At 54.6% G+C, this 24994-nt stretch overlaps 1 protein-coding gene across 2 annotated transcripts; it reads right to left on the reverse strand.

Annotated features, from left to right (window-relative positions):
- Positions 1-1968: 1968 nt before the first annotated feature.
- On the reverse strand, positions 1969-24730 carry LOC136449435 (phosphoribosylaminoimidazole carboxylase, chloroplastic-like). Of its 2 annotated transcripts, none has more exons than XM_066449458.1 (16): positions 24427-24730; positions 24086-24301; positions 23872-23983; positions 23511-23573; positions 23291-23429; positions 23066-23121; positions 22283-22356; positions 22019-22166; positions 21760-21933; positions 21501-21588; positions 21315-21428; positions 10144-10241; positions 9926-10043; positions 9461-9555; positions 8710-8816; positions 1969-2283 (listed from the first exon to the last, which is right to left on the reverse strand). In XM_066449458.1, the coding sequence occupies exons 1-16, from the start codon at positions 24630-24632 to the stop codon at positions 2184-2186; spliced, it is 1908 nt and encodes a 635-aa protein (XP_066305555.1). In that variant the 5' UTR covers positions 24633-24730; the 3' UTR covers positions 1969-2183. The 2 variants fall into 2 exon arrangements, 1 of the variants encoding a protein (XP_066305555.1); XR_010758031.1 differs by having other exon boundaries at positions 2242-2283; positions 8710-9042.
- Positions 24731-24994: the final 264 nt, after the last annotated feature.

Raw genomic sequence — 24994 nt, forward strand, 5'->3', positions numbered from 1 at the left:
GAACTGCTCGCTGCTGCCTCTCCCCTCCCAGCCGGCCGCCAGCCACAGCAGGCTGGGAGCCTGGGAGCGTCTCCCTGCTGGCCATCATTCGCGTAGGCTAGACGTCATGAGTTCTTCAAAGAGAATTGAATGATTCAGATGAGGATGACTATGTCATCTTGTCAGCAAGTTGAGAAAACAAGTTCATCCTCCTTCGGATTGAATTTTTTGCCTTTTATGAATTGGCCTTGCAGCACGTGGGCGTTCAACACCATGCCTGCACCACTTCAACTGTCATCCACTCCTGTGACCATGTTTATCCAATATCCACCCCCAGACATTGGGACGAGCCTACAAATATTGATGAATAAATCAATACCAAGCCACGGATTGGCAAACAGCCGGCCAGGACACGAGAACCAGGCAAGCCGCATCCAGGCATGGCCATGGCTAGGCCGGGCCCGCAGCAGTTGACCACGGCCAGGCCAGGGCGCCTAGCAGTCGGCCATGGATGGCCGCATCCAGACACGGACACCGGCGGCCATGGCCCTCCGGGGGCGGCCGCTGGCTGGGGTGCCTAGGGGCGGCCACAAGTCGTCTAGGGCAAAGATGAACGAGTTGAGGCGATGGATTACCTCTTCCCTAGCGGCGGCAAAGATGGGCTCCTGGATGGTGTAGAGTCGATGGCGCATGGGAGAAGAAGCACGGGAAGGAGGAGATCACGAGGGAAAAGTCAGTGCCACGGGAAGGATACGCGTGTGATGGAGTCCGCGGATATATCCACGCAAAGGGGGAAGTTTTCCAAATGCCAAAATATTAGGAGGTTAGATTGGAAACCGTTGGAGAGGTGTGTTTTTTTTTTCAATTTTGCAAGAAAAACAAGGATCAGGAGAAAATATTGGGAACTCAATAATTATATCATTGGTGTCATCCCGCCAGCCCTCAGAAGAATCTCAACATTAGAAATAGTGGATCTTTCCCTAACTCAAATAATCGGAAGCATCCCCAATGAAGTTTGGAAAATGCCAAACATAATGAATTTGAATCTAGGAGAAAATGTGAAAGGACATGTGAGCCTCAATAGCAACTGCGTTGTGCCTCGTCGACTGTGGTGACTTTGTGAAGATGCTCATAGTGTTTGAGTGCGTGCGTTCATAGGGGATAAGTGTACGTGTGTTGTGAGCGCCACTAATACGCTAAGCAGAACATTACCATCAAACATAAACATTGGCGATGCTCTCCCTAATCTCCAATCACTCTACTTAGGAGCCAACTATTTTGAAAGCCGCATTCCAACTTCCGTGGGTAATCCTTCAAGCTTGGATTTTCAAGCTCTTTTGGAAACCTCTCACGCTTGGATTTTCAAAACCTTGAGTTAAACATGCTTGAAGCGCGAGGGATAGTGGAGGCTGGGTATTTTCCTCGATGCCCTCGCATGTAAGTATTTCTCTAAAAATGTTTTCGCTGTCCACAAATCAGCTACGCAGAGCTATACCAAATTCGATTGTTAATCTGTCGGTGGAAACAGACTATCAGGAATAGTTCCCCAAGTATTGCAAAAACTGAGTGGCTTAGTTCAAATATCATTGGGCCAAAACAATCCAACTGGTACAATTAACGAGTGGGTCGGATGGATGACAAATGTACAGCATTTAAATCTCAGATCGAACAGCTTCAGAGGAACAATTCCACCGTCCATGGGAAACCTTAAACAACTGTTGAATTTGTACCTTAGCTATAACGATTTCCAAGGCAGTATTCCTGCTAAGTTTGGCAACTTGAGAAAACTCTCTATACTAAATCTTTCATCAAATCAAACAGATTCAGTGGGGCCATTCCACCTTCTATTGCCCATCTTACACAATTGGTACATCTCTATCTAGACCAAAATCTATTCTCTGATCTCTAACCACGTTCCTTAGCTTGTAAGATTATGAAAGGCTTTTGCCCAAAATGATGTAAATGGATTGATTTTTTTCACTGGTATGGTGTCCGTATTAAAACTATGATGATACTGAACATATATTACGGATGAGTTGACAAATTCCTAAGATAGCCAATTACCAAAAAGAAATTGTGAGGAAAATCGAACTGCAGCCCAGACTAATAAAGGATCTTCAGGACCACTCCCAATCGACCATATCCGGCTATCCGCTCTGATCAACGCTGAATGAAAGTGGGCAGGGAGCCAAGGCTTCAAGGGCTCAAGCCATTCCCTTCAGAAATTCCTGCGAGCCTAGGTCCTCCAGCCTTTCTGCTGTCTCCAAAACCATGTCCCTCAGATCATTCTGGTACTTAGTTGCCCTGCAAAAATAAAATGTCACAACACTATAGTGTAACGGCCTGGAAACTTTCTAGAGATGACTACTATGTACAGTGTCAACATGAAACAGGTATGGAACGCTGAAAGGCAAAGGTTGATTAGAGAAATTAAAAATTGGCAACTTCTACATTCAGATAGAAACACCTAGACACTCACAAAGTCAGGAAATGAAGCCCGACTCTGAGTGCCCCGGCGAGCGAGAGCCCACCCACCCCAACCCACCGGCGTCCCCTCCGGCGCCGGCGGCCACCCCAGAAAAGCCAGAGCCCTCCTCCTGTGTGCCTGCCTCGCTGTCCGCGCCCTGTGGGCCCCCAGTCGGCGAGCTGGTGGAGATCGATGAAGAAGAGCTGCTTGACCGGGGAGATGCAGAGGAGGCAGACGCCATTGATGAGCCCTCCTCTGCTACCATCGATGCTGCAGGGGATCCGATGCCTGGATCCGGCTCTCCGGACCCCATCGACACGTTGATGGAGCTGGCAACCTGCGGGGCGGGATCTAACAGATCCCCCGCTGCAGCGATGGCTGCTGTCTCGATTCCGCCGCACCCCCATCTGAAGCCTGAAGACCCGACGCGGACCGGAGGCGCAGCGCCGGCCAAGCTCAAATCGGTGCTTGTCCAGCCTACCCACGTGCCTGCATCGCCTGAAGCTCTGAGGCGACCTCGGAAGACGATCTGGCAGCGCGTGGATTTGAGCGCTCTTTCCTCAGACGGCCCTTCCTCCATGGCTTCCGGCTCACCCGAATGGCAAAAGGCAAAGACAGGACGCCGGAAACGCACAGCTCCGGACACCGCCGCACCCAAGGCGGCGGCCAAAGGTGTGCTCAACGCGGCTCGGGATGCCTTTAAGAGGTGCTTCGCCGGGAGATGTTTTCGCTGCCTCGCTTCCGACCACAACGTCGCCAAGTGCCGAGATCCAGTCCGCTGCATCCTCTGCCGAGGGATCGGGCATTTCGCCCGCTCCTGCCCATCTCGCCAACCGCACATCATCTCGGCCCAGCTCCGCGCTCGCCTCACCTTCCCCCCGGAAAGCATCCACAGTCGCACTGTATTCCCCCCGCTCCCAGATCCCGCCCACCCCACCGCCGCTGCCAAGCCCGACATGGCGCACCTCACCCGTCGGGGCCCTGTGCGCCACCGCATCAGCATTGTTGCCGGGGATGCAATGCACTGTGAGGCAACCAGACTCAAATCTCACGCCGCCATCATCTCCTCATCGCCGGCGGGCTACTGCTCCAACACATCGGAGGTGGCCTATGCTCTGGCCGGATAGCTGCATCTGGCTCGGCAAAGCATCCGCGTCACCAAGTATGGCCCTAGAGAGTTCGTGGCGGAGTTCGGGGAGCCGCAGGAGAGGGATCATGCCCTCTGCAAGGGGTGCATTGAGATTGAAGGCTCCATCTTCCCCATCCGGCCGTGGCTCTCGGCTGGGGGTGGTCTAGAGCGCACCTGGTGGTACCACGTCAAGGTCACCATGGAGCACGTCCCGTTGGAGTCCTGGAACGAGGAGGGAGTCAAGCTCATTCTTGGTGACTCGTGCATCTTTGACAGGTTTGACAGATGTATGCTGGCTCGGGAGACCTCGCAGTTCCCAACTTGCTGGGTCTGGATGGACAACCCCGAAGAGCTCCCGAGGTCCTTGGAGTACACCATCTTCGCGGCGCGGGCGGGGTAGGCCATGGAGATCAACGGCCTTGCGGCGCCGACATGCACTCCATCCTCTCCTCCGATCGGGATGGGCGCTGACAAGATCATCCTCATCCACATGGCGGGATATGAGGATTGGAGTCCAAGAACACCTGACGGCACAGGCTCCAGGACGTCTTCTGAGCATGACAGCTCTACACCAACTGTCGTGCCTTTCGAGTGGGCGGTCGGGGTCCTTGACTGGCAGCCAGCTCCGGCCAGGCGCGTGCGTCCCGATGTCTGTCGTCCACCGCCAGAGCATAGGGCGCCTAGGGATGACGACAACGATGACTTCCGCGAACCGCCTCGCCATGGAGACGTGCCTAAGAGCACTAGAGTCTGACAACTCTCCATGAAAGGTCCTAATGGCTAGAGGGGGTGAATAGCCTATTAAAAATTCTACAACAACACTTAAGCTAAATGGTTAAACAATTAAACGGCGAAGCGAGTGTTGCGCTAGCTTACTAACATTGCAAGCCTTCTATCCACAATTCTAGTAATCTATGATCTCTATGTCACACAACAGGCTAAGTCACTACTCTCTAAATTAGTGAGCTCTCAAAGACTAACTAAAGAGCCTCACTAACCACTAACAAGACACAAGCTAGCTCTCAAGACTAACTACACTAAAGAGCTTAGTTACATTAGGAAAGTAAATACAAGAGAGGTAGTGAATTTTATACCGCCGTGACAAGAGATACACAATCAATCACAAGAGAATTCCGGAGACAATGATGAGACAATAATTTATCCCTGAGGTTCACTTGCTTGCCGGCAAGCTACGTCCTCGTTGTAACGATTCACCCACTTGCAGGTTCACGCGCTAATAAGAATCACACGCCTAACCCGCAATCAGGTGTCGCACAACCAACACAAGATGGGGATCTACAAGCTACGAGCAATCCACTAGATTACCTTTTGGCTCTCCGCCGGGGAAAGGTCAAAAACCCCTCACAATCACCACGATCGGAGCAAGAAACAATCACCTTCCACCGTTCGACGATCCTCGCTGCACCAAGCCGTCTAGGTGGCGGCAACCACCAAGAGAAACAAGAGAAATCCACAGCGAAACAGAATCATCAAGTGCCTCTAGATGCAATCACTCAAAGCAATGCACTTGGATACTCTCCAATCTCACCAAATGATGAAACAATCAAGTAGGATGAGTGAGAGATGATTGGCTAGGCTCACTAGGGTGTATTCTCAATAAAAATGGCCAAGAGTGTGAGCCCAAGCCGGTTACCACGTTTATATAGAGCCCTCGCTAGGGTCAAAGGGGAGCTCCCTGCGCACTGACCGGACGCGTCGGTCGGGATGACCGGAGCGTCCGGTCGTGCATCGGCTGCCACGTGTCGCCGCCTTCAAACGTGAGCCGCTGATTTCCAACGGTCAGTTACGCCCGTGCCACGCGTCAAGTAAAGACCGGACGCGCCAGCCTTGACCTGACGCTACGCCACCGCATCCGCTCGCGCGCTTCCGCGCTGCCTTCGCGCCAATACCGGACGCACCACCAACATGGCGTCTGATCACTTCCAGAGGATCCAGAGACGTATTTTCTTGATCGGACGCGTCAGATCCATCCCGACCGGACGCAGGCCAGCGTCCGACCCTTCTGCCGCTGCGCGCCAAGTTCAAACACCCCCACGTCAGCATACGTCACATGCGACCGGACACAGGCCCTGCGCGTCCGGTCGCGTGCTTCCACCAGAGTCCGATCAGGACCCGAGGCCACGCCACCTCTGCGCAACACTGACCTGACGCACTCCCTCCGAGTCTGGTCACTTCGGGACCAGAGTCCGGTCAGAGAAAAACAGCGCCTCCTCTTCTCCAACTTCGCCACCCTTTCTCCAATGTGCCAACCACCAAGTGTATCACTTTGTGCACGTGTGTTAGCATATTTTCACAAGCATTTTCAAGGGTGTTAGCACTCACTAGAATCTAAATGCATCTGCAATGAGTTAGAACATCTAGTGGCACTTTGATAACTGTATTTCGATACGAGTTTCATCCCTTAATAGTACGACTATCTATCCTAAATGTGATCACACCCACTAGGTGTCTTGATCACTAAAACAAAGAGCTCCTATCAATTATACCTCTGCTTTGAACTTTTTGTTTTTTTTTCTTCTTTTCCAAGCCCGGGCACTTGATCATCACCATGGCCATCACCACCATCATGATCTTCATCCATTTGCTCCACCACTTAGATTAGTGCTACCCTATCTCATGATCACTTAGAGCAAAGGATTAGCACCTAGGGTTTCATCAATTCACCAAAACCAAACTAGAGCTTTCACTCCCCCAACTGCAGCTCGGAGCGCGCGGTCCGTGCTTGTAGCCGCTCGCCGTCGGCCTACCGCCGGGCTTGGGATGGTGACCAAGCCCCAATGGACCGAAGGCGTTCAAGCAGCCGCTCACCATGGAGAGTTGTGCGCGGGCGGGAGGCCCTCGCACACGCCTCGGAGGACTGGGAGCGCCGGCGCTCGCGCTCCCCGGCTGCCCGAGCTAGGCAAAGATATCCGTGCTTCGCTCCGTCGATAAGCCGTGACCCATTGCTTGACTACTTCAGGGACTCGGACGGCGACAGGACGACCTTGTATCAGGAAGATGACCCGATGGTCCACGAGCATGCCTGCACCAGGCTGTCCGGAGCACCGCAGTGCTATTCGCTGGACGATAATGCCGGCAACAGGGCTGGCTCTCCGGAGTCCAGACCCGTCAGCAAGCTGCAAGCCCCTCGAGGAGGTGGTCTTCAGGCCAGGTGTTCAGCTAGCTATCCAACTTCGGCCCAAGCACCGAAGATGTCTCGGACGTGGATGATCCGGCCATCCGGGATGCCACAGACCGGCACAATTCTGATGAAGAGACTGCAGAGGGGCCTAATGATTATGATGCTTTCTGTGCGAGGATATTCAAACCCGCCCCTGCTCTGATCCTACTGAGGCCGGACTCACCTCCTGCACCCCCTCCGACCAGCAGCAGAGGCCGGAGGAGGGCTCCTGCTGCCTCTACCGGCTCCGGTACTCGTCTGGCAGCCCGACCATCCTCGGTCCCAGTTGCCGAGCGTGCCCAGCACAAGCTAATGCGCGAGCTGTCCTTCATCAACGGCAAGTCGGCGGCACCGGATGCAGCGGTCACAGCATACATCGACATGTACGGTGACGACCTCCCAGAGGAGGTGGTCAAGGCCATCAGAGTAGCAACCCGCATGGGGAACAAGGAGCTTTCCAGGGCGCTTGCAGCCATTGCAGCTGAGTCTGGAGCAGCAGAGATGGAGGCTCCTTAGATTTGCAGATGCAGAGGGAGCAGCAGCAGTTTCCTTTGATCAATGTATCTTAGGATAGAGCCAGCGCCGGCCGGTCCTCTACCGGTTCAGTTAGATTTGTTAATCAGTTGTGCTTGTCATTTCAGCAGGAGGTTAGTGTTTGGCTGGTGGGTTCCCAGAACGCGGCACTGGGAATTTGGGGGCTGTGGCCTGATGGCAGGTGTACCGCGCGACTTGCTGGCCAGCTATCGTGTCTGTCGTGCTCTGAATATCCAACAAGCCAGCCCAAGCATGATTTGTCTCCACGAGACTAAGCTAGACAGTGTTGGCATATTTTTGGCCTTGGAATTCCTAGGGCAGAGCTGCACGGGCTTTGATTTCCTGGCTGCTGATTCCACTCGTGGCTGTGGGATGCAATCGATGACGGTGGGGGAAACCAAATTGGCCCACAGCTTGGCGATTTTGACATTATGGTGCATTTGGAAGCGGAGGAACGCGGTGGCTTTTACGAGCTACCGATGTACGCCGATGCAGGTGTTTGCTGTGTTCAGAGATGAATGCTCCTTGTGGGCTAGTGCTGGAGGGAGGGTCCTGATACCCCTAACTGTTGCAAATAATTTAGTGAGTAATTAGCTTTTGTATTCCTAACCCCCTGTAGCGGTCTGCTGCAGGGGGGCGCGCTCCTCGCGCATCATGTTGTGAACTCTATCTCTCTTATTAATATAATGCCGGGCAACCGGATCTTTCAGAAAAAAAAAAGAATGTAGACACTCACGAGTGAGTTCAGTTTCTATCAGAATGTAGACACGATATTTTAAATTGTTCTTGTCAAACAAACAATACAATAAATTGGCATATTTCTTCACTTCATTGATTAGCTTGTTCCTACATAAACCAGCCATACAAGCAATCAACTGGAAATCACTAGTGACTCAGTCAGGCTTTTGAAATCCTTCACACAATTTGTGGTGTGTGTGTGTGTGTGTGTGTGTGGGGGGGGGGGGGGGGGGGGGGGGGGGGGGGGGGGGGATTGTATTCTTTAATTATTTATCTATGTTTTATTACTTAATTTATGATTTACGAATTTCAAAAAAAAAATTTATTCTATTGGATTGGATTTGTTCGAGAATTCGAAGAATTACAACAAAATCTTTAGAAATCACATTTTTAGTTAGGAACTTCTATGGATTTTATTCTTCTTCTTTTCTTGGGATCCAAAATAGAAGAATAAAAGAATAGGTATAAGAATTAAGTTAAGTCGATCCAAAACCCAAAACAGTCTCTCAAGGTCGCAATAGGTATAAGAATTAAGTTAAGTCGATCCAAAACCCAAAACAGTCTCTCAAGGTTGCAGCACAAATTCCACTTAAGGGATATATTACTATGGTATACAGTTACACTTGCCCCATTCAGAACTAAGAATTCAGATGCAAAAGTAACGCTAATAAAGAACCATACCTGTCCCAAAGCTCAGGATCTCTTGCGGCCAGAATCCTAACTGCCAGCAAACCTGCATTTTCTGCATTCCCGATAGCAACAGTCGCAACAGGAATACCTTTCGGCATCTGTGTACGGTTGAGAATACCAACACAACAATAAGCTTCATCCATAAGAGATCAGTGGCGAAAACAAAGGACCATCATGCATACATTGATGATGATATGATGAATTCTTCGATAGAGCTAAATAACGGACATTTCATTTCTGTGGGTGCTCTGTAACGCTGTTCAATAGCAAAACGTGCATTGTAGTTTTTATGCCAGTGAGGTCACATACGTGCCCGAGTGGAAGCTTCAAAACATCACCCACTAAACAGTGAGATAACAGAAGATTGGTACAGTTCTAACATGAAGCTTACCAAAGAAAGTCTCAAGCTTGAAAAATACATATGTCATCATGACAGGAATCCCCTAGCAGAAATTGTTCTAGAATGCAACTGCCACTAAAACACTCTATGCTTGCACTGATAAAAACACTCTATGCTTGCACTGATAAAGGAAATGTGTCCATGTAATGGGCAATGAAAATGCAAAAAAACCGAAAACATTAATGTCACCTTTAAGAGGGAAAAATCAGGCAACAAATAAAGCAAACGCAAGGGATCAAAAATGTACTAGAAGACTAGCCATCGACGAACTGCTAGGATTATTATCAAATGTGACATACTGTAATATGATTTTCAAATAAAAGAATTGCTTGGAACACTAACTTGCACAATAGATAGGAGGGAATCAAATCCTGATAGTGTTGATGTCTTGATGGGAACTCCAATTACTGGGAGAGAAGTCAATGAAGCTACCATCCCTGCAATAAACAAATGATGTTATCCTCAATTAAAAACCAAAAATTGTTAGTTGTTCTTGTTCCACAAACTTTATACACATGGATCTGGTCAGCAGTTTAAAGGAAACACTGCTCTGTTCAGCATCATGCTACATAAATTAAACTTGGTGGTGGTGGTGGTGGGATAGAAAACAATGAGATGATATGGCTCCATCACAAAAATGAAGTAGAGTATTAAATCCTAACCCTAAAAAATAAAATGCTTCCAAAAGGTAAATGACCTCAATATCAATAAAATAGAAGTGCACTACCACACACACACACAATGTGACTTGAAATTTACGTTGAAACATCATATCACGGTTAATCCATTGTGTGTTTTTATACTTGCCTGGTAAATGAGCTGCTCCGCCTGCACCTGCAATTATGACCTCGAAACCTGTGTCTTTAGCAGACTTCGCATAATCATACATCCGCTCTGGTGTACGATGTGCAGAAACAATAGTTTGCTGAAAAATCCAGGCATCCACAATGTTACACTCTTCTCAAACATGACTTGGCATGCGAGCAGGCCACAGCTTGTCAAGAGAAAGGTTTCAGATATCAAACCTCACAAGGTATGTTGAACTCTTTCAAAACTCTCTCAGCATCTTTCATCACAGGAAGATCAGACTGAGATCCCATTATAATAGCGACACGAGGGCTAACTGCAGCAAAGATTACATCATTTCAGCATCTCCAAAAATCAACTGAATTTTTTTTTTCCAAATAAAGATGTAAAATCAGGTCAAAAGCGTGAATAGTTTCACAATGACAGGTGTAAATTGTAAATAAATTAGCATGTCCACCACAACCATCAACAAAAGCAGCAGCAGCGATGATGATGACAAGAACTGAAAGCATAAGTCTTGTGTTTATCTACCTAGGATACTTATCTAGAGTAATTGGTGGTTGTGTGAGCCCTTATCTTTATCCTTATCTTGCTTTAGCATCTACTTTTAGCATCTCTAGAATATGTTGTAGCTTTCTTAAGTTGCAAGCAAGCTATCCTATATGTATCCCCAACCTGTCATAGTTGTGGCAAGGCTAATGAAACTGAAATTCTAGCCCCAAACCTGTGTTTTGGTTCTAACAAATGGTATCTAGAGCGTAGTTTCTTACCTGGGTTTTCCCTTTACCAATCCTCAATCCGATCGCCATGTCCATCCGGTCCAATCGCTCCCCTTCCCTCTCCTCCCACTCCGCCCATGGCTCCACCACCTCCAGCGGGCGGAGCAGGCACTCGGCGGCTGCGGCTGGCGGCGTAGGCGAGCTCGACGTGGCTGCTGTGGTGCAGGCTGCGCGGGACGCTGAGCACGCTGCTCGGGCGGCTGCGCGGGAGGCGCGCTGGGCGCGCGAGGAGGCAGAGGCGCGGGAGCACGCGGCTACCAGGGCAGCGCGACTCGCGGCTGCGGAGGCAGAGGCCGCGCGCGCCGCGGAGATGGCCAGGCAAGCCGCCACGACTGCTCTGCGGGCGGAGGACGACACGAACTGGGCCGACCTGGAGTGTGTGGACGTGGGTCGCGCTGGACGCGACGTCGAGCGGGCCCGGCCCGATGCGGATGACCTGGACGGCTTCGACTACCGACACGGACGAGGCCGGGACGCAGACACGGTGCGGGACGCGCGGCCACGACTATGACGCGGGCGGCTTCAACGACCACCGCGGCCCTACAGGCGGGCATGGCCTCGACGATCCAGCAGGCGGACACGGACGCGACCGTGACCTGGATGCGGACGCACGCGACGCGCGGGATGCACGAGACCTACGCCACTTCGACGGACGACGCCGCGACTTCGACCGGGACGCGCGGGACCAGGATGAGCGGGCGACACGCGAAGCCAATGCCTGGCTAGAGCGGCAGGAGCGGCGCGAGGCGCGGGACCAGGGCGGACGGGACGCTGGCGCGCAGAGCCCTCACATGCAGCGCGCCTCCCCTTCCCCTGACCGGCGCCGTGGTCGCCGTGGCCGGCCCAGCTCCCCTCCCGTCGTGCAGACCGTCGTCAAGGATGCCAGCGGCGGATGGCCCATGCTCACCAAGACCAACTACACCGAGTGGTCCATGGTGACAAAGGTGAAGATGCAGGCGCGGCGCATGTGGGAAGCGGTACGGTACGGTATGGTACGGTACGGCGACGCCGACTTCGACGAGGATCGGCAAGCGCTGGAGGCGCTTCTTGCTGCTGTTCCGACGGAGATGCACTCATCCCTCGCGAACAAGCGGACCGCCAAGGACGCCTGGGACGGCATCGCCGCGGCATGCATCAGCAGCGACCGCGCCGGCAGGTCCACGCTTTAGAAGTTGCGTCAGGAGTGGGAGAACCTGGCTTTTAAGCCGGGTGAGGACATCGACGACTTCGCTCTCCGCCTCAACACCCTGATGCACAAGTTGGCGTGGTACGACGACGACGACATCGACAAGGAGAGAGTTGTCGATAAGTTCCTCCGCGTTGTCCCCAAGAAGTACTCGCAGGTCGCCATCGCGATCGAGATGTTGCTGGACTTCTCCGTGCTATCAATCAAGGAGGTGACGGGTCGCCTCAAGGGCATCGACAACCGCGAGCAGCTACCTCCCTCAGAGCCGGTCACCATCGGTGGCAAGCTTCTCTTCACCAAGGAGCAGTGGCTCGCCCGCCAGCGAGAGCGGAAGAAGGGGGAGGCCTCGGGGTCTTCGGCTTCGGGTTCGTCGAGCAGCCGCAAGCGTCGGCCGCGCAAGCGGAACAAGGCGCGTGGTGGCGCTCTTGGTGGCGCCGACGGCGAGCGCAAGGCTACCCGCGACGACACCTGCAAGAACTGCGGGAGGACCGGCCACTGGGCCAAGGACTGCCGGCAGGCGAAGCGCGGCGGTCAGGCACACGTCGCGCAAGCACAGGAGGGTGACAAGCCGGCTCTGTTCTTCGTACACGGAAGCATCGAGCCGCAATCCTCTCCCGCGCCGGCCGCCACCACGCTCCTCCACCTCGACGAGCCGCGCGCTCACGTCTTCCTCGGCAACGGGTCCCGCGGCGACAAGATCGACGGGTGGTACCTCGACACTGACGCCACCCACCACATGACCGGGCGGCGGGAGTTCTCCGAGCTCGACTCCGGCGTTCGAGGCTCCGTCAAGTGCGGGGACGCCTCCGCCCTGGAGATCAAGGGCGTCAGCTCCATCGTCTTCACCGCCAAGACCGGCGAGCACCAGATGCTCACCGGTGTCTACTACATCCCCGCGCTGAGGAACTCCATCATCAGCTTGGGACAGCTGGATGAGAACAGCTCGCGCGTGGAGATCGAGCATGGGGTCCTGCGTATCTGGGATCGCCATCGTCACCTTCTCGCCAAGGTGAACAGAGGCGCCAACCGCCTCTAAGTCCTCCACGTGCAGGTGGCGCAGCCCGTGTATCTTGCAGCCCGCCGTGACGACGACGCCTGGCGGTGGCACGAGCGCTTTGGGCACCTCAACTTCGAGGCCCTGAAGCAGCTCGGCAACAAGGAGATGGTGCAGGGCATGCCACGAGTCTAGCACGTGGAGCAATTATGCGACACCTGCGTCCTCACCAAGCAGCGACGGCTCCCCTTCCCCTGCCGGGCGAGCTTCCGCACCAAGGAGAAGCTGGAGCTCGTGCACGGCGACCTCTGCGGCCCCGTGACACCGGCCACACCTAGAGGCCGGCGCTTCTTCCTGCTGCTCATCGACAACGTGTCCCGCTACATGTGGGTGGTCCTGCTCGACACCAAGGTGGCAGCTGCGGACGCCATCAAGTTGCTGCGGAGGAGTGTGGCCGCAAGCTTCGGGTGCTGCGCACCGACAACGGCGGCGAGTTCACGGCGGTTGAGTTCACGGCGTACTGCGCCGACGAGGGGATCCAGCGCAACTTCTCCGCGCCGTACACCCCGCAGCAGAACGGCGTCGTTGAGCGCCGCAACCAGACGGTGGTGGCCACCGCCCGCGCCCTCCTCAAGCAGAAAGGGATGCCGGCAATCTACTGGTGGGGAGGCGGTGATGACTGTCATCCATCTCCTCAACCGCTCGCCCACCAAGGCCCTTGACGGCAAGACGTCGTACAAGGCCTGGCACGGGCGCAAGCCGGTGGTGAGCCACCTCCGCGTCTTCGGCTGTCTCGCCTTCGCCAAGGAGCTCAACCACATCGGCAAGCTCGACAACCGGAGCACGCCGTGAGTCTTCATCGACTACGCGGATGGCATCAAGGCCTACCGCATCCTCGGCCCTGCGACACAGCGCGTCCGCATCTCCTGGGACGTTGTGTTCGACGAAGGGCGAGGCTGGGCTTGGGACCAGGCGGTGGACGACGGCTCGACTTCGACTCTCAGAGACTTCGTCGTCGACTACGTCCACTTCGAGGGAGCCGGGGGAGCTAGCAGCTCATCTTCACCGAGCTCGTCTACCTCAGCACCCGACTCGCCATCAACTCCGGCGAGTACTCCACCGCCTACACCGCCAGCAAGTCCTCCACCACCTGCTACGCCCCGCTCTCCTACACCGGCTCCCCAATCTTCTGCATCGGCGCCCCCCCCCCCCCCCCCGAGATCGGCACCAGCAGCTTTGGCCCGTCACGAGCAGCGCACGGTAGAGTTCGCCACTCCGCTGTCTGACGACAAGGATCGCGTCGATGCCTACCACGACGATGAGCCTCTGCGCTACCGCACCTTGAACAACATCTTCGGTGATTAGCCCGTCCCTGGACTGGCGATGCACGACGAGGCGGAGCTGCACCTGGCGCACAAGGACGGCGAGCCCTGCTCCTTCGTTGAGGCGGAGGGAGACGCGGCATGGCGTGCCGCGATGCAGTAGGAGATGGACGCGGTCGAGCGGAACCAGACGTGGGAGCTGGCGGATCTTCCTGTCGGCCACCACGCCATCACCCTTAAGTGGGTCTACAAGCTCAAGAAGGATGAGGCCGGGGCGGTGATTAAGCACAAGGCACGTCTGGTGGCGCACAGGTTCGTCCAGCGGGAGGGAGTCGACCTCGACGACGCCTTCGCGCCCGTTGCGCGGATGGAGTCCGTTTGTCTCCTCCTCGCACTGGCGGCCCAGGAGGGTTAGAGTGTGCACCACATGGACGTCAAGTCCGCCTTCCTCAACGGTGACCTGAAGGAGGAGGTCTACGTCCACCAGCCGCCGGGATTCGTCATCCTCGACAAGGAGAACAAGGTTCTTCGCCTACGCAAGGCCCTCTACGGCTTGCGGCAGGCACCCCGAGCTTGGAACGCCAAGCTGGATTCCACTCTCAAGCAAATGGGGTTCCAACAAAGTCCTCACGAAGCTGCAGTCTACCGGCGGGGCAAGGGAGGCAATGCCCTGTTGATAGGCATCTACGTCGATGACTTGGTGATCACCGACACCAAGAAGGCCGAGGTGGAGCCGTTCAAGGAGGAGCTGAAGTCGACCTTCCAGATGAGCGACTTGGGCCTTCTCTCCTACCTGGGGATCGAGGTCCACCGGGACAGCTCCGGCATCTCCCCTCGCCAGACCGCCTACGCCAAGTGAATCGTCGAGTTGGGCGGGCTCACCGGCTGCAACCCAGCCCACACTCCCATGGAGGAGAGGCTGAAGCTGAGCCGCGACAGCACGGCAAAGGAGGTCGACGCCACGCGGTACCGGCACATTGTGGGCAGCCTTCGCTACCTTGTCTACACGCGGCCGGACCTGGCGTTCGCCGTTGGCTACGTCAGTCGGTTCATGCAGCGACCGACGATGGAGCACGAGCAGGCCGTCAAGAGGATCCTCCGCTATGGCTTGCACTACCCGAGGTGTCCCGGTGCGGAGCACTTCATCGGGTACAGTGACAGCGACCTCGCCGGCGACATCGACACAAGCAAGGGCACCAGCGGGATGCTATTCTTCCTCGGCCAGTGTCTGGTCAGCTAGCAGTCGGTCAAGCAGCAAGTGGTGGCTTTGTCCAATTGCGAGGCGGAGTACATCGCTGCCACAATCGCTTCGACTCAAGCTCTCTGGTTGGCTCGGCTGATGGGCGCTCTCCTGGGCAGAGAGACGCAGAAGCAGTGGAGCTCAAGGTGGACAGCAAGTCCGCCTTGGCCTTGGCAAAGAACCCCGTCTTCCATGAGCGCAGCAAGCATATCCGCATCAAGTACCACTTCATCAGGAGCTGCTTGAATGAGGGGAGCATCAAGGCCGGTTACATCAACACCCAGGATCAGCTCGCCGACCTTCTCACCAAGACACCAAGTCCCTTGGGCGGGTCAAGTTCCAGGAGCTTCGCGCCAGGATTGGGATGGTTCAAATTCCCCAGAAGGCGTCACATAAGACTTAGGGGGAGAATGAAAGCATAACTCTTGTGTTTATCTACCTAGGATACTTATCTAGAGTAGTTGGTGGCTGTGTCAACCCTTATCTTTATCCTTATCTTGCTTTAGCATCTACTTTTAGCATCTCTAGAATATGTTGTAGCTTTCTTAAGTTGCAAGCAAGTTATCCTATATGTATCCCCAACCTGCCATAGATGTGGCAAGGCTAATGAAACTGAAATTCTAGCCCCAAACCTGTGTTTTGGTTCTAACAAGATGTCATGTGGGGCCAAGGCTACGTCAGGCGCCGGTGCAACCGCGACGCACGCCGCGCCGAGGAACGTGCAAACCGCGCGGGCCAGGCTGTTCCACCGAACATGCGCTAGATGGAAAATTAGGACTGTTAGTTTGTTAAGTCCCTAGAATCAAGGAGTGATTAGTTTCCCTTTCGGTTGGCCGCATGGCTATATGTATCCAGTGACAAGAAGTTTAGAATTAAGCAATGAATTATCCCTAAACTCTCCTCTCTTTCTCGTTCAACTAAAGCCTGCGGCGGAGGGGTAAACCTTGCCGGAGAAGACGGATCGCGACTACGAGTTACGTAGTCGGGGTCGTGCTATCCTAGGGTTCGAGGCCCTTGACAACCTGGTATCACGGTCACATCGATCCTCTTCACCATCCGCTGCCGCACCACCAGACCAGCCGCCAGCCGCCTCCCCTCCAGCACCGCCAACATCCGCCACTGCCGCATCCCTAACCCCATCATCTGTCGCCTCCTGCTCCGACAACAACATGGGTGACGACCTCAAGGCAGCCATCGCAGCGCTCACCAAGACAATGGCCTTGATGCAACAGTCAATCGAGGCCAACGCCAAGGCGATCCATGATCTCTCCATCGCGAGCTCTTCGGCATCCGGTGGGCGCCCGGGCACCGGCGAGCACCACCAAGATCGGCCGCCGAAACACTGGCGTCCCGAATTCCCGCACTACGACGGCAAGGGTGACCCACTGATCTTCATCAACAAATGCGAGTCCTTCTTCTTGCAGCAGCGGATCATGCCAGAGGAGCGCGTTTGGATGGCGTCGTACAACCTCCAAGATGGGGCGCAACTGTGGTACATGCAGGTCCAGGAGGACGAAGGCACGCCGACGTGGCCACGCTTCAAGGACCTCCTCAACCTTCGCTACGGGCCCCCGCTCAGATCGGTGCCCCTCTTCGAGCTATCGTCCTGCCGCCGCACGGGAACGGTGGAAGACTACCAGGACCGCTTTCAAGCGCTGCTCCCCCGCGCCGGTCGTCTCGATGAGGCCCAACGGGTGCAGCTCTTCACGGGGGTCTCTTGCCGCCGCTCAGTCTCCAGGTCCAGACGCAGAACCCGCAAACCCTAGCCACCGCCATGAGCCTCGCCCGCCAATTCGAGCTTATGGAGCAGTACACTGCCGCCCCGGCTAGGGCTCCTGCACGGGGCGTTCTGCCCACGCCGGGAACGCGCCCGGTCCTGCCCCAGCCTCAGGCGCCCAAGGCGGCTGCACCCACTACTACGATCGAAGGGCGGCCCGTGCGACGGCTCACCCAGGCCGAGCAGGAGGAACGCCGCCGCCTTGGGCTATGCTTCAACTGCGATGACAAGTACAGCCGCGGCCACAACAAGGTGTGCAAACGCCTCTTCCTCCTGGACTGCGCCGCGGACGACGACGACGACGACGCTTCCGCGGCTGACGACTCGGTGGACACAGAGTCCCCGGTGTTCTCCCTCCATGCCGTCGCGGGCGTCCCCATCGCCGACACGATCCAGGTCACGATGTCAGTTGGGGGCGCGTCCTTCCTCGCCCTGCTCGACAGCGGGTCGACTCACAGCTTCATCGGCGAGGACGCGGCGCGCCGCACAGGGCTGCCGGTCCAGGCCCGACCGCGTATGACCGCGACGGTCGCCAACGGCGAACGCGTGGCCTGCCCTGGCGTCATCCAGAACGCCCCGTTCTCCATCGCCGACACGATGTTCCACACCGATCTGTTTGTGATGCCTCTCGCCGGGTATGACGTGGTGCTCGGTACACGGTGGCTGGGGACGTTGGGACCCATCATCTGGGACTTCGCCACCAGATCCATGTCGTTCCAGCATCAAGGACGCTCCGTCTGCTGGTCGGGCATGCCCTCGTCATCCGCCGCGTGCCTGCGCACCATCGCTGCGGCCAGTGGGACGCTCCTGGACGAGCTCCTGACCGCATACGGGGACATCTTCACCGAGCCGAAGGGCCTTCCACCCCAGCGCACCCGCGACCACGCGATCGTCCTCAAGCCCGGCTCCGCTCCCGTCGCAGTTCGCCCATACCGGTACCCGGCGGCCCACAAGGATGAACTGGAACGCCAGTGCGCCGCGATGATCGAGCAGGGCGTCGTCCGACGCAGCGACTCGCCCTTCTCCTCACCGGTCCTCCTCGTCAAGAAGGCCGACGGCTCGTGGCGGTTCTGCGTCGACTACCGCGCCCTCAACGCTCTCACTGTCAAGGACGCCTTCCCGATCCCCGTCGTCGACGAACTCCTCGACGAGCTCCACGGCACGCGCTTCTTCACCAAGCTGGATTTGCGTTCGGGGTACCACCAAGTGCGGATGCGCCCGGAGGACATCCACAAGACAGCGTTCCGCACCCACGATGGCCTCTACGAGTTCCTGGTGATGCCTTTCGGGCTTTGCAACGCCCCGGCAACGTTCCAGGCACTGATGAACGACATCCTCCGGGCCAACCTCCGGCGGTTTGTACTCGTCTTCTTTGATGACATTTTGATCTACAGCACCACATGGGCAGATCACCTTCGGCACCTCCGCAACGTCCTCTCATTACTGCGCCACCACCGCCTATTCGTGAAGCGGTCCAAGTGCTCCTTTGGTGTGGACTCCGTCGCCTACCTCGGCCACACCATCTCCGCGGCCGGCGTCGCCATGGACCCCGCCAAGGTCCAGGCCATCCAAGACTGGCCCTGCCCCCGATCGGCTCGAGCGGTGCGCGGCTTCCTCGGCTTGGCAGGCTACTACAGGAAGTTCGTCCACAACTACTGTGCCATTGCGGCACCCCTCACGGCGCTCCTCAAGAAGGAAGGGTTCGCGTGGAACCCTGACGCGGAGACAGCGTTCGGCGCCCTCAAAGGGGCCGTGACCTCGGCGCTGGTACTGACCTTGCCGGACTTCACCAAGTCCTTCGTCATCGAGTGTGACGCGTCCACACACGGCTTTGGCGCTGTCCTGCTCCAGGAGGGCCACCCGGTCGCATTCTTCAGCCGGCCTGTCGCGCCAAGGCACCGCTCCCTCGCAGCGTATGAGCGGGAGCTCATCGGTCTCGTGCTCGCGGTGCGGCACAGGAGGCCATATCTATGGGGCCGCCGCTTCCTCGTTAAGACGGACCACCACAGCCTCAAGTTCCTGCTGGACCAGCGCCTCGCTACCATACCGTAGCACCACTGGGTCGGCAAGCTGCTTGGCTTTGACTTCACCATCGAGTACAAGTCCGGGGCAACCAACACTGTGGCGGACGCCCTCTCCCGTCGCGATGCTGAGGAGGACAGCATGGGCGGCCTCCGCGCAGTCTCGGCCCCGCGCTTCGACTTCATCGCCCGTCTTCGCCACGCACAGGCCGTCGACCCTGCCTTGGTCGCCATCCACGACGATGTGCGGGCAGGCACGCACGCCGCGCCTTGGACGGTGGTCGATGACATGGTGCTGTACGATGGGCGCCTGTACATACCGCTCGCGTCGTCCCTGCTCCTGAAGATCGTCGCGGCGGTCCATAACGATGGCCACGAGGGCGTTCAGCGCACCCTGCACCGACTTCGCCGTGACTTTCACTTTCCCAACATGCGTCGTGTTGTGCAGGATTTCGTGCGGGAGTGCGTCACGTGCCAACGCTACAAGTCTGAGCACCTCAACCTGGCGGGACTTCTCATGCCCTTGCCCGTTCCCACCGTCGTATGGGCGGACATCGGTCTCGACTTCATCGAAGCTCTTCCCCGGGTCAACGGCAAGTCGGTCATCCTCTCCGTCGTCGACCGCTTCAGCAAGTACTGCCACTTCATCGCCCTCGCCCACCCGTACACCGCCGAATCCGTGGCCCAAGCATTCTTCGCCGACATCGTCCGCCTCCACGGCATGCCGCGGTCCATGGTCTCCGACCGTGACCCGGTGTTTACCTCCACGTTTTGGCGCGAGCTCATGCGCCTGATGGGGACCAAGCTGCACATGTCCTCCGCCTTCCACCCACAGTCGGATGGCCAGGCCGAGGCGGCGAACAGGGTCATTGTTATGTATTTGCGCTGCTTCACGGGAGATCGCCCCCGCCAATGGCTCCGATGGCTGCCGTGGGCTGAGTACGTCTACAACACGGCCTACCAGTCGTCCCTTCGGGAGACACCGTTCCGTGTGGTGTACGGCCGCGACCCGCCCACCATCTGCTCGTACGAGCCCGGCGAGACTCGGGTCGCTGCTGTCGCCCGGGACATGGAGGAGCGCGACGACTTCCTCGCCGACGTACGCCATCGCTTGGAGCAAGCCCAGGCGGTCCAGAAGCTGCACTACGACAAGCATCATCGGCAGGTGTCTTACTCCGTCGGGGACTGGGCCCTCCTTCGCCTCCGCCAACGTGCCGCGTCGTCCCTGCCTCAAGCACCTACGGGCAAGCTGAAGGCCCGCTTCCTCGGCCCGTACCGCGTCATCGAGCTCATCAACGATGTCGCGGTGCGCCTGGAGCTACCCCCGCAGGCTCGCATCCACGACGTGTTCCACGTGGGCACCCTCAAGAAGTTCATCGGAACACCGCCGACGACTCCCCCGCCCCTGCCTGACATCAAGCATGGCTCGGTCGTCCCTGCACCAGACCACGTGACTCAGGCTCGTTTGGCCCGTGGAGTCCGTCAGGTCTTGGTCTACTGGCGCGGCGAGCCGACATCATCAACCACATGGGAGGACCTAGACGAGTTTCGCGCCACATATCCAGAATTTTAGCTCGAGGACGAGCTGGATCTCGAGGGAGGGAGAGATGTCATGTGGGGCCAAGGCTACGTCAGGCGCCGGCGCAACCGCGACGCACGCCGCGCCGAGGAACACGCAAACCGCGCGGGCCAGGCTGTTCCACCGAACATGCGCTAGATGGAAAATTAGGACTGTTAGTTTGTTAAGTCCCTAGAATCAAGGAGTGATTAGTTTCCCTTTCGGTTGGCCGCATGGCTATATGTATCCAGTGACAAGAAGTTTAGAATTAAGCAATGAATTATCCCTAAACTCTCCTCTCTTTCTCGTTCAACTAAAGCCTGCGGCGGAGGGGTAAACCTCGCCGGAGAAGACGGATCGCGACTACGAGTTACGTAGTCGGGGTCGTGCTATCCTAGGGTTTGAGGCCCTTGACACAAGAACAAAATGAAGCCTAGCTGGGATAGATAAAACAATAGCAATGAACCGTTACATATGATTCAGGACGACCAAAAGATTTGTGAATGCAATACCTTCCTTGGGACCAGATGAGTTGCTTTGCAGCAAATTGTCCAAGCATGATTTTACACTTATCTTAGAAGACCCCACAATTGTAATATGACCCATCTTCCTTTGCTTCCGCATCTCTGAAAGAAAAGTATTCTAAATGATATTTCTGACCTAGGGAAGCAAGAATGTTTTGTGTGGAGTAAGCTAACCTGGCTTTGCATACCAATGGACTGATGCACCTGGAATGTCTAGCGCCCTCCTGATAAGCTGATGAGCCAAATAGAATCCTGCCTCACCCTACAGCACAATCAAGTCTGATATATTAAACTGTAACTGAATTACTACAAATAACTAGAAATAAACACGGAGGAATGCCAACAAAACCCGATATCAGCATAGTAAATTAGTTATTGCATTCAGTATATTCCAAATGTAATCATAAACACAGAAGAAAACAGCATTTGTTACCTCATCCTCACCCAGGATGTTGTACATTATTGCTGCAGGAGCTTTCATTGAAGGGTCACCAAGAGGAAGGCCAAGAATAGCACGTAAATGCTGCTCATATTGTGAGGTGTAGCATGACTCTATTGTGTGATGCCCACTGTTGTGAGGCCTAGGGGCTACTTCATTCAATAAAATCTAGTGAAATAACACGAGGATAATGATGTAATCACCACTGCAGGAGGGTTAAATTTTGAAAAAATAAGTAGATGGTCCAACAAACCTGATTGTCTTCTGTTAAAAATAACTCTACAGCAAAAACACCAGCTCCTTCTAATGACTTGATAGCTTTTTCAGCCACGCTAGTAGCCAACTTCTTTATTTTGTCAGGTACCTCAGCAGGTGCTTCAACAACATGACATATGTTTTCCCTGAAGGTTCACACACATTCTTTGTATTTTTGAAATTTAAAAGTACAGAGCAAACTGTAATTCAAAGAAAGAAACAAGAATGAGTAACAAACTATCATAACAAAAAAAAGTCTTACTTGTGAATTGTTTCAACAACAGGATAGCAGACAGTCGAGCTGTCTCTGCTCCTTGCCACAATTACAGAAAGCTCCTATATACAAAGGATAGAGAATACAGTAAACTATAATTATAATTAACAGAAGTACCTAAAAAGTCCTCATAACAGTATCACACGACGAAAATAGTGATCGCCTATGAACCATGATTAAGAAAGCATTACACCAGTCATTCTCATACAAACAAGATACCTTATAGCAGGCTCTCTCTTTTTAACAAAGAGAGCAAATATCTTCTAGTCAACTTGCAAAATACATCTTATATTCAAAAGAAAAAAAACTCGACCTGAAGGGGTTAAGACTGCCCCCATAGCATTCCAAATAAGAAGAAGACCTTCTCACCAGACCGAGAGAACCCCCGCCCCACCCTTACACGGTTGCTTTCCGTCACCCAAGTGAGAATTGGGCCGGTGCCCCCCCCCCCCCCCCCCCCCCCCCCCCCAATGCTTTGGATATGAGATAGACGAGGGGATTTTTTTAACCTCAGCCTGAAATTCGCTCCCACGGGGAGTCGAACCCAGGACCTGAGGATTAACAGATAGATAGCAGACCACTAGCATGATTTTGCAAAATGATTATGAGGGAAAAAAATCAATACCACACCTAAAAACGTCAATTTATAGAACATGAAGTTGAAATAAGATATCAAAATGAAAAAAGAATAAACCACTGGATTTGAACCTAAAATTGACAGACTAAAAAGAGTCATTTTCTACATGCATATCAAACAAAATTTTCACTAACCTTTACGAAAGGAGTCCACCTCTCAACATACAAGCCATGCTCAAACCCACCCAGTGCTGCAAGAAGTAAGAATGTGAACAAAACACTAGATTCAGAATTATAGACCTTAGTGCAGTTTTATCTACTTACAGGTTAATTTTCAAAGAAAAATGAGCAGTCCCTAGAGAAACCATGTAATTTTAAGAATTCAAAGAGAAAACCTAAATCATTTTTCAGTCTACTTACAAGCAACAACAGAAGATAGCTCCTCTTTGTTCTTGGCTACTGCATTGCCTCGACCATCATATGCTAATCTCTTGCTTTTTACCATTAGAGGATAGCCAAACTTTTCCCCAGCTTCCTCTATACTGTGTAAAGTATCTACCTGCAAATCAATACTATTAAATTATGTAGAGACACTTAAAAAATACAATACTATCCAACAGGTTAGAAGTTTGTGCATTACTTCCATGAAGTCAGGTAATGGGATCCCACATTTTGAGAAATGCCTTTTCTGCCTGTACTTGTCCTGCGATTGATTGTGAATACACAACGAACTATCAGTAATTACCATAAATGAAGTAGTTGAAATAGGTACAATGAAGATCTTAGGAGACAATCTATGAGATTAGAATTACACTTATCTACAGTTGGTTGGTACTGCAAGATCAGAGATCGAGACAGGGTCACAGAGCTATTTTGTTAAAGTGTTACAGTTAGCGAAACAAAATCAGTTGAATAAGTAGCTGTGATCAGATTTTTTTTATCTCTGGCGAGAAAGTACTGTATATACATGTTGGTGTTTGGCACAAGGAGAGGAAAATTACCTGAATAATCATGATTGTGGAGGCTTTAGGCTCGCAGTCAACACCCTGTTTTCCCAGCCTCTCAAGTGTGGCGGCATCAACATGCTCAATCTCTACTGTAAGGACCCCACACCTAATAACAGAAGTTTAAAAAAAAAGATGAACGGAAGCAGCCAACGGGCATTGCATATATACGGCCTCCAAACAAGCGTGAAAGGATTGCAACTTAGCCGACCTCTTGGCGAACTCCCGGACCGTGTCCCCATCAGTGAAGCTCCCGACGACGTGCTCATCGCAAACCGAGCTCGCGGGGCAGCCCGGAAGGGGGTCGAGGATGACGATTCTAATCCCCATCTGGCTCGCCGCCTGGCAGAGCATCTTCCCGAGCTGGCCTCCCCCGAGGACTCCGACGACGGTGTTGGTGACGCCGTGCACCGGCGGACCACCCTGCCTGGAACACAGCACAGCACAAGCATCCATCAGGCGCAGGAACCGCCGGCCTGTCACACGCCCTGGCCATCGCGGTCGGCGCGAATTGGTACGATAAGACACGGAGAGACTTCGCTCGGTGCTCACCCGTCGTGCGGGAGCGCGGCGGGCTGCATGGATGCCCGGGCGCGCAGCGAGAGGAGAGGCAGCGGCGGCGGCGCGGACGCGGGGCCCCGCGGCTTCCAGGAAGCGAGGCGCGGGCGGGCGCCCGCGGACCCGGAGGGGAGGTAGGGGGACGAGGAGGAGGGGGCGGTGGAGGCAGGGCACGGCGCGCTGAGGAGCCTGGCGTGCATGCTCTCTCACTCCAGGAGGCGGCCGGTGGCTAGGGCTCAAGCAGGGTTTAGCAGGGGGACACGACAGGTGCGGCGCGAGAGGTGAGGAGTGGTCGGTCGGGGGCGCGGCGGCGGCGTGGAAAGCCATTTGTGCTTTTGAGCGTGGCGCCGCTCGCTACCGCTATGCAATGGGAATGGGCATCTGCTTTTCCGCGCTCGCTACGCTATCGGGCTGTGGCGCATTTGCATGTTGCAGAACGAATTTCTCATCTTTGCCCTGAATGGGCTGAACTGAACCAACATATTGGGCTAAAAATTAATCCAAATAAACTGTGGTGGGCTAGTTTAGTTGGCTAACATTTGCTCAAAAAACAAAAAAAGTT

The sequence above is a fragment of the Miscanthus floridulus genome, chromosome 5 (assembly GCF_019320115.1).
Source record: "Miscanthus floridulus cultivar M001 chromosome 5, ASM1932011v1, whole genome shotgun sequence".
Lineage (NCBI taxonomy): Eukaryota > Viridiplantae > Streptophyta > Magnoliopsida > Poales > Poaceae > Miscanthus > Miscanthus floridulus.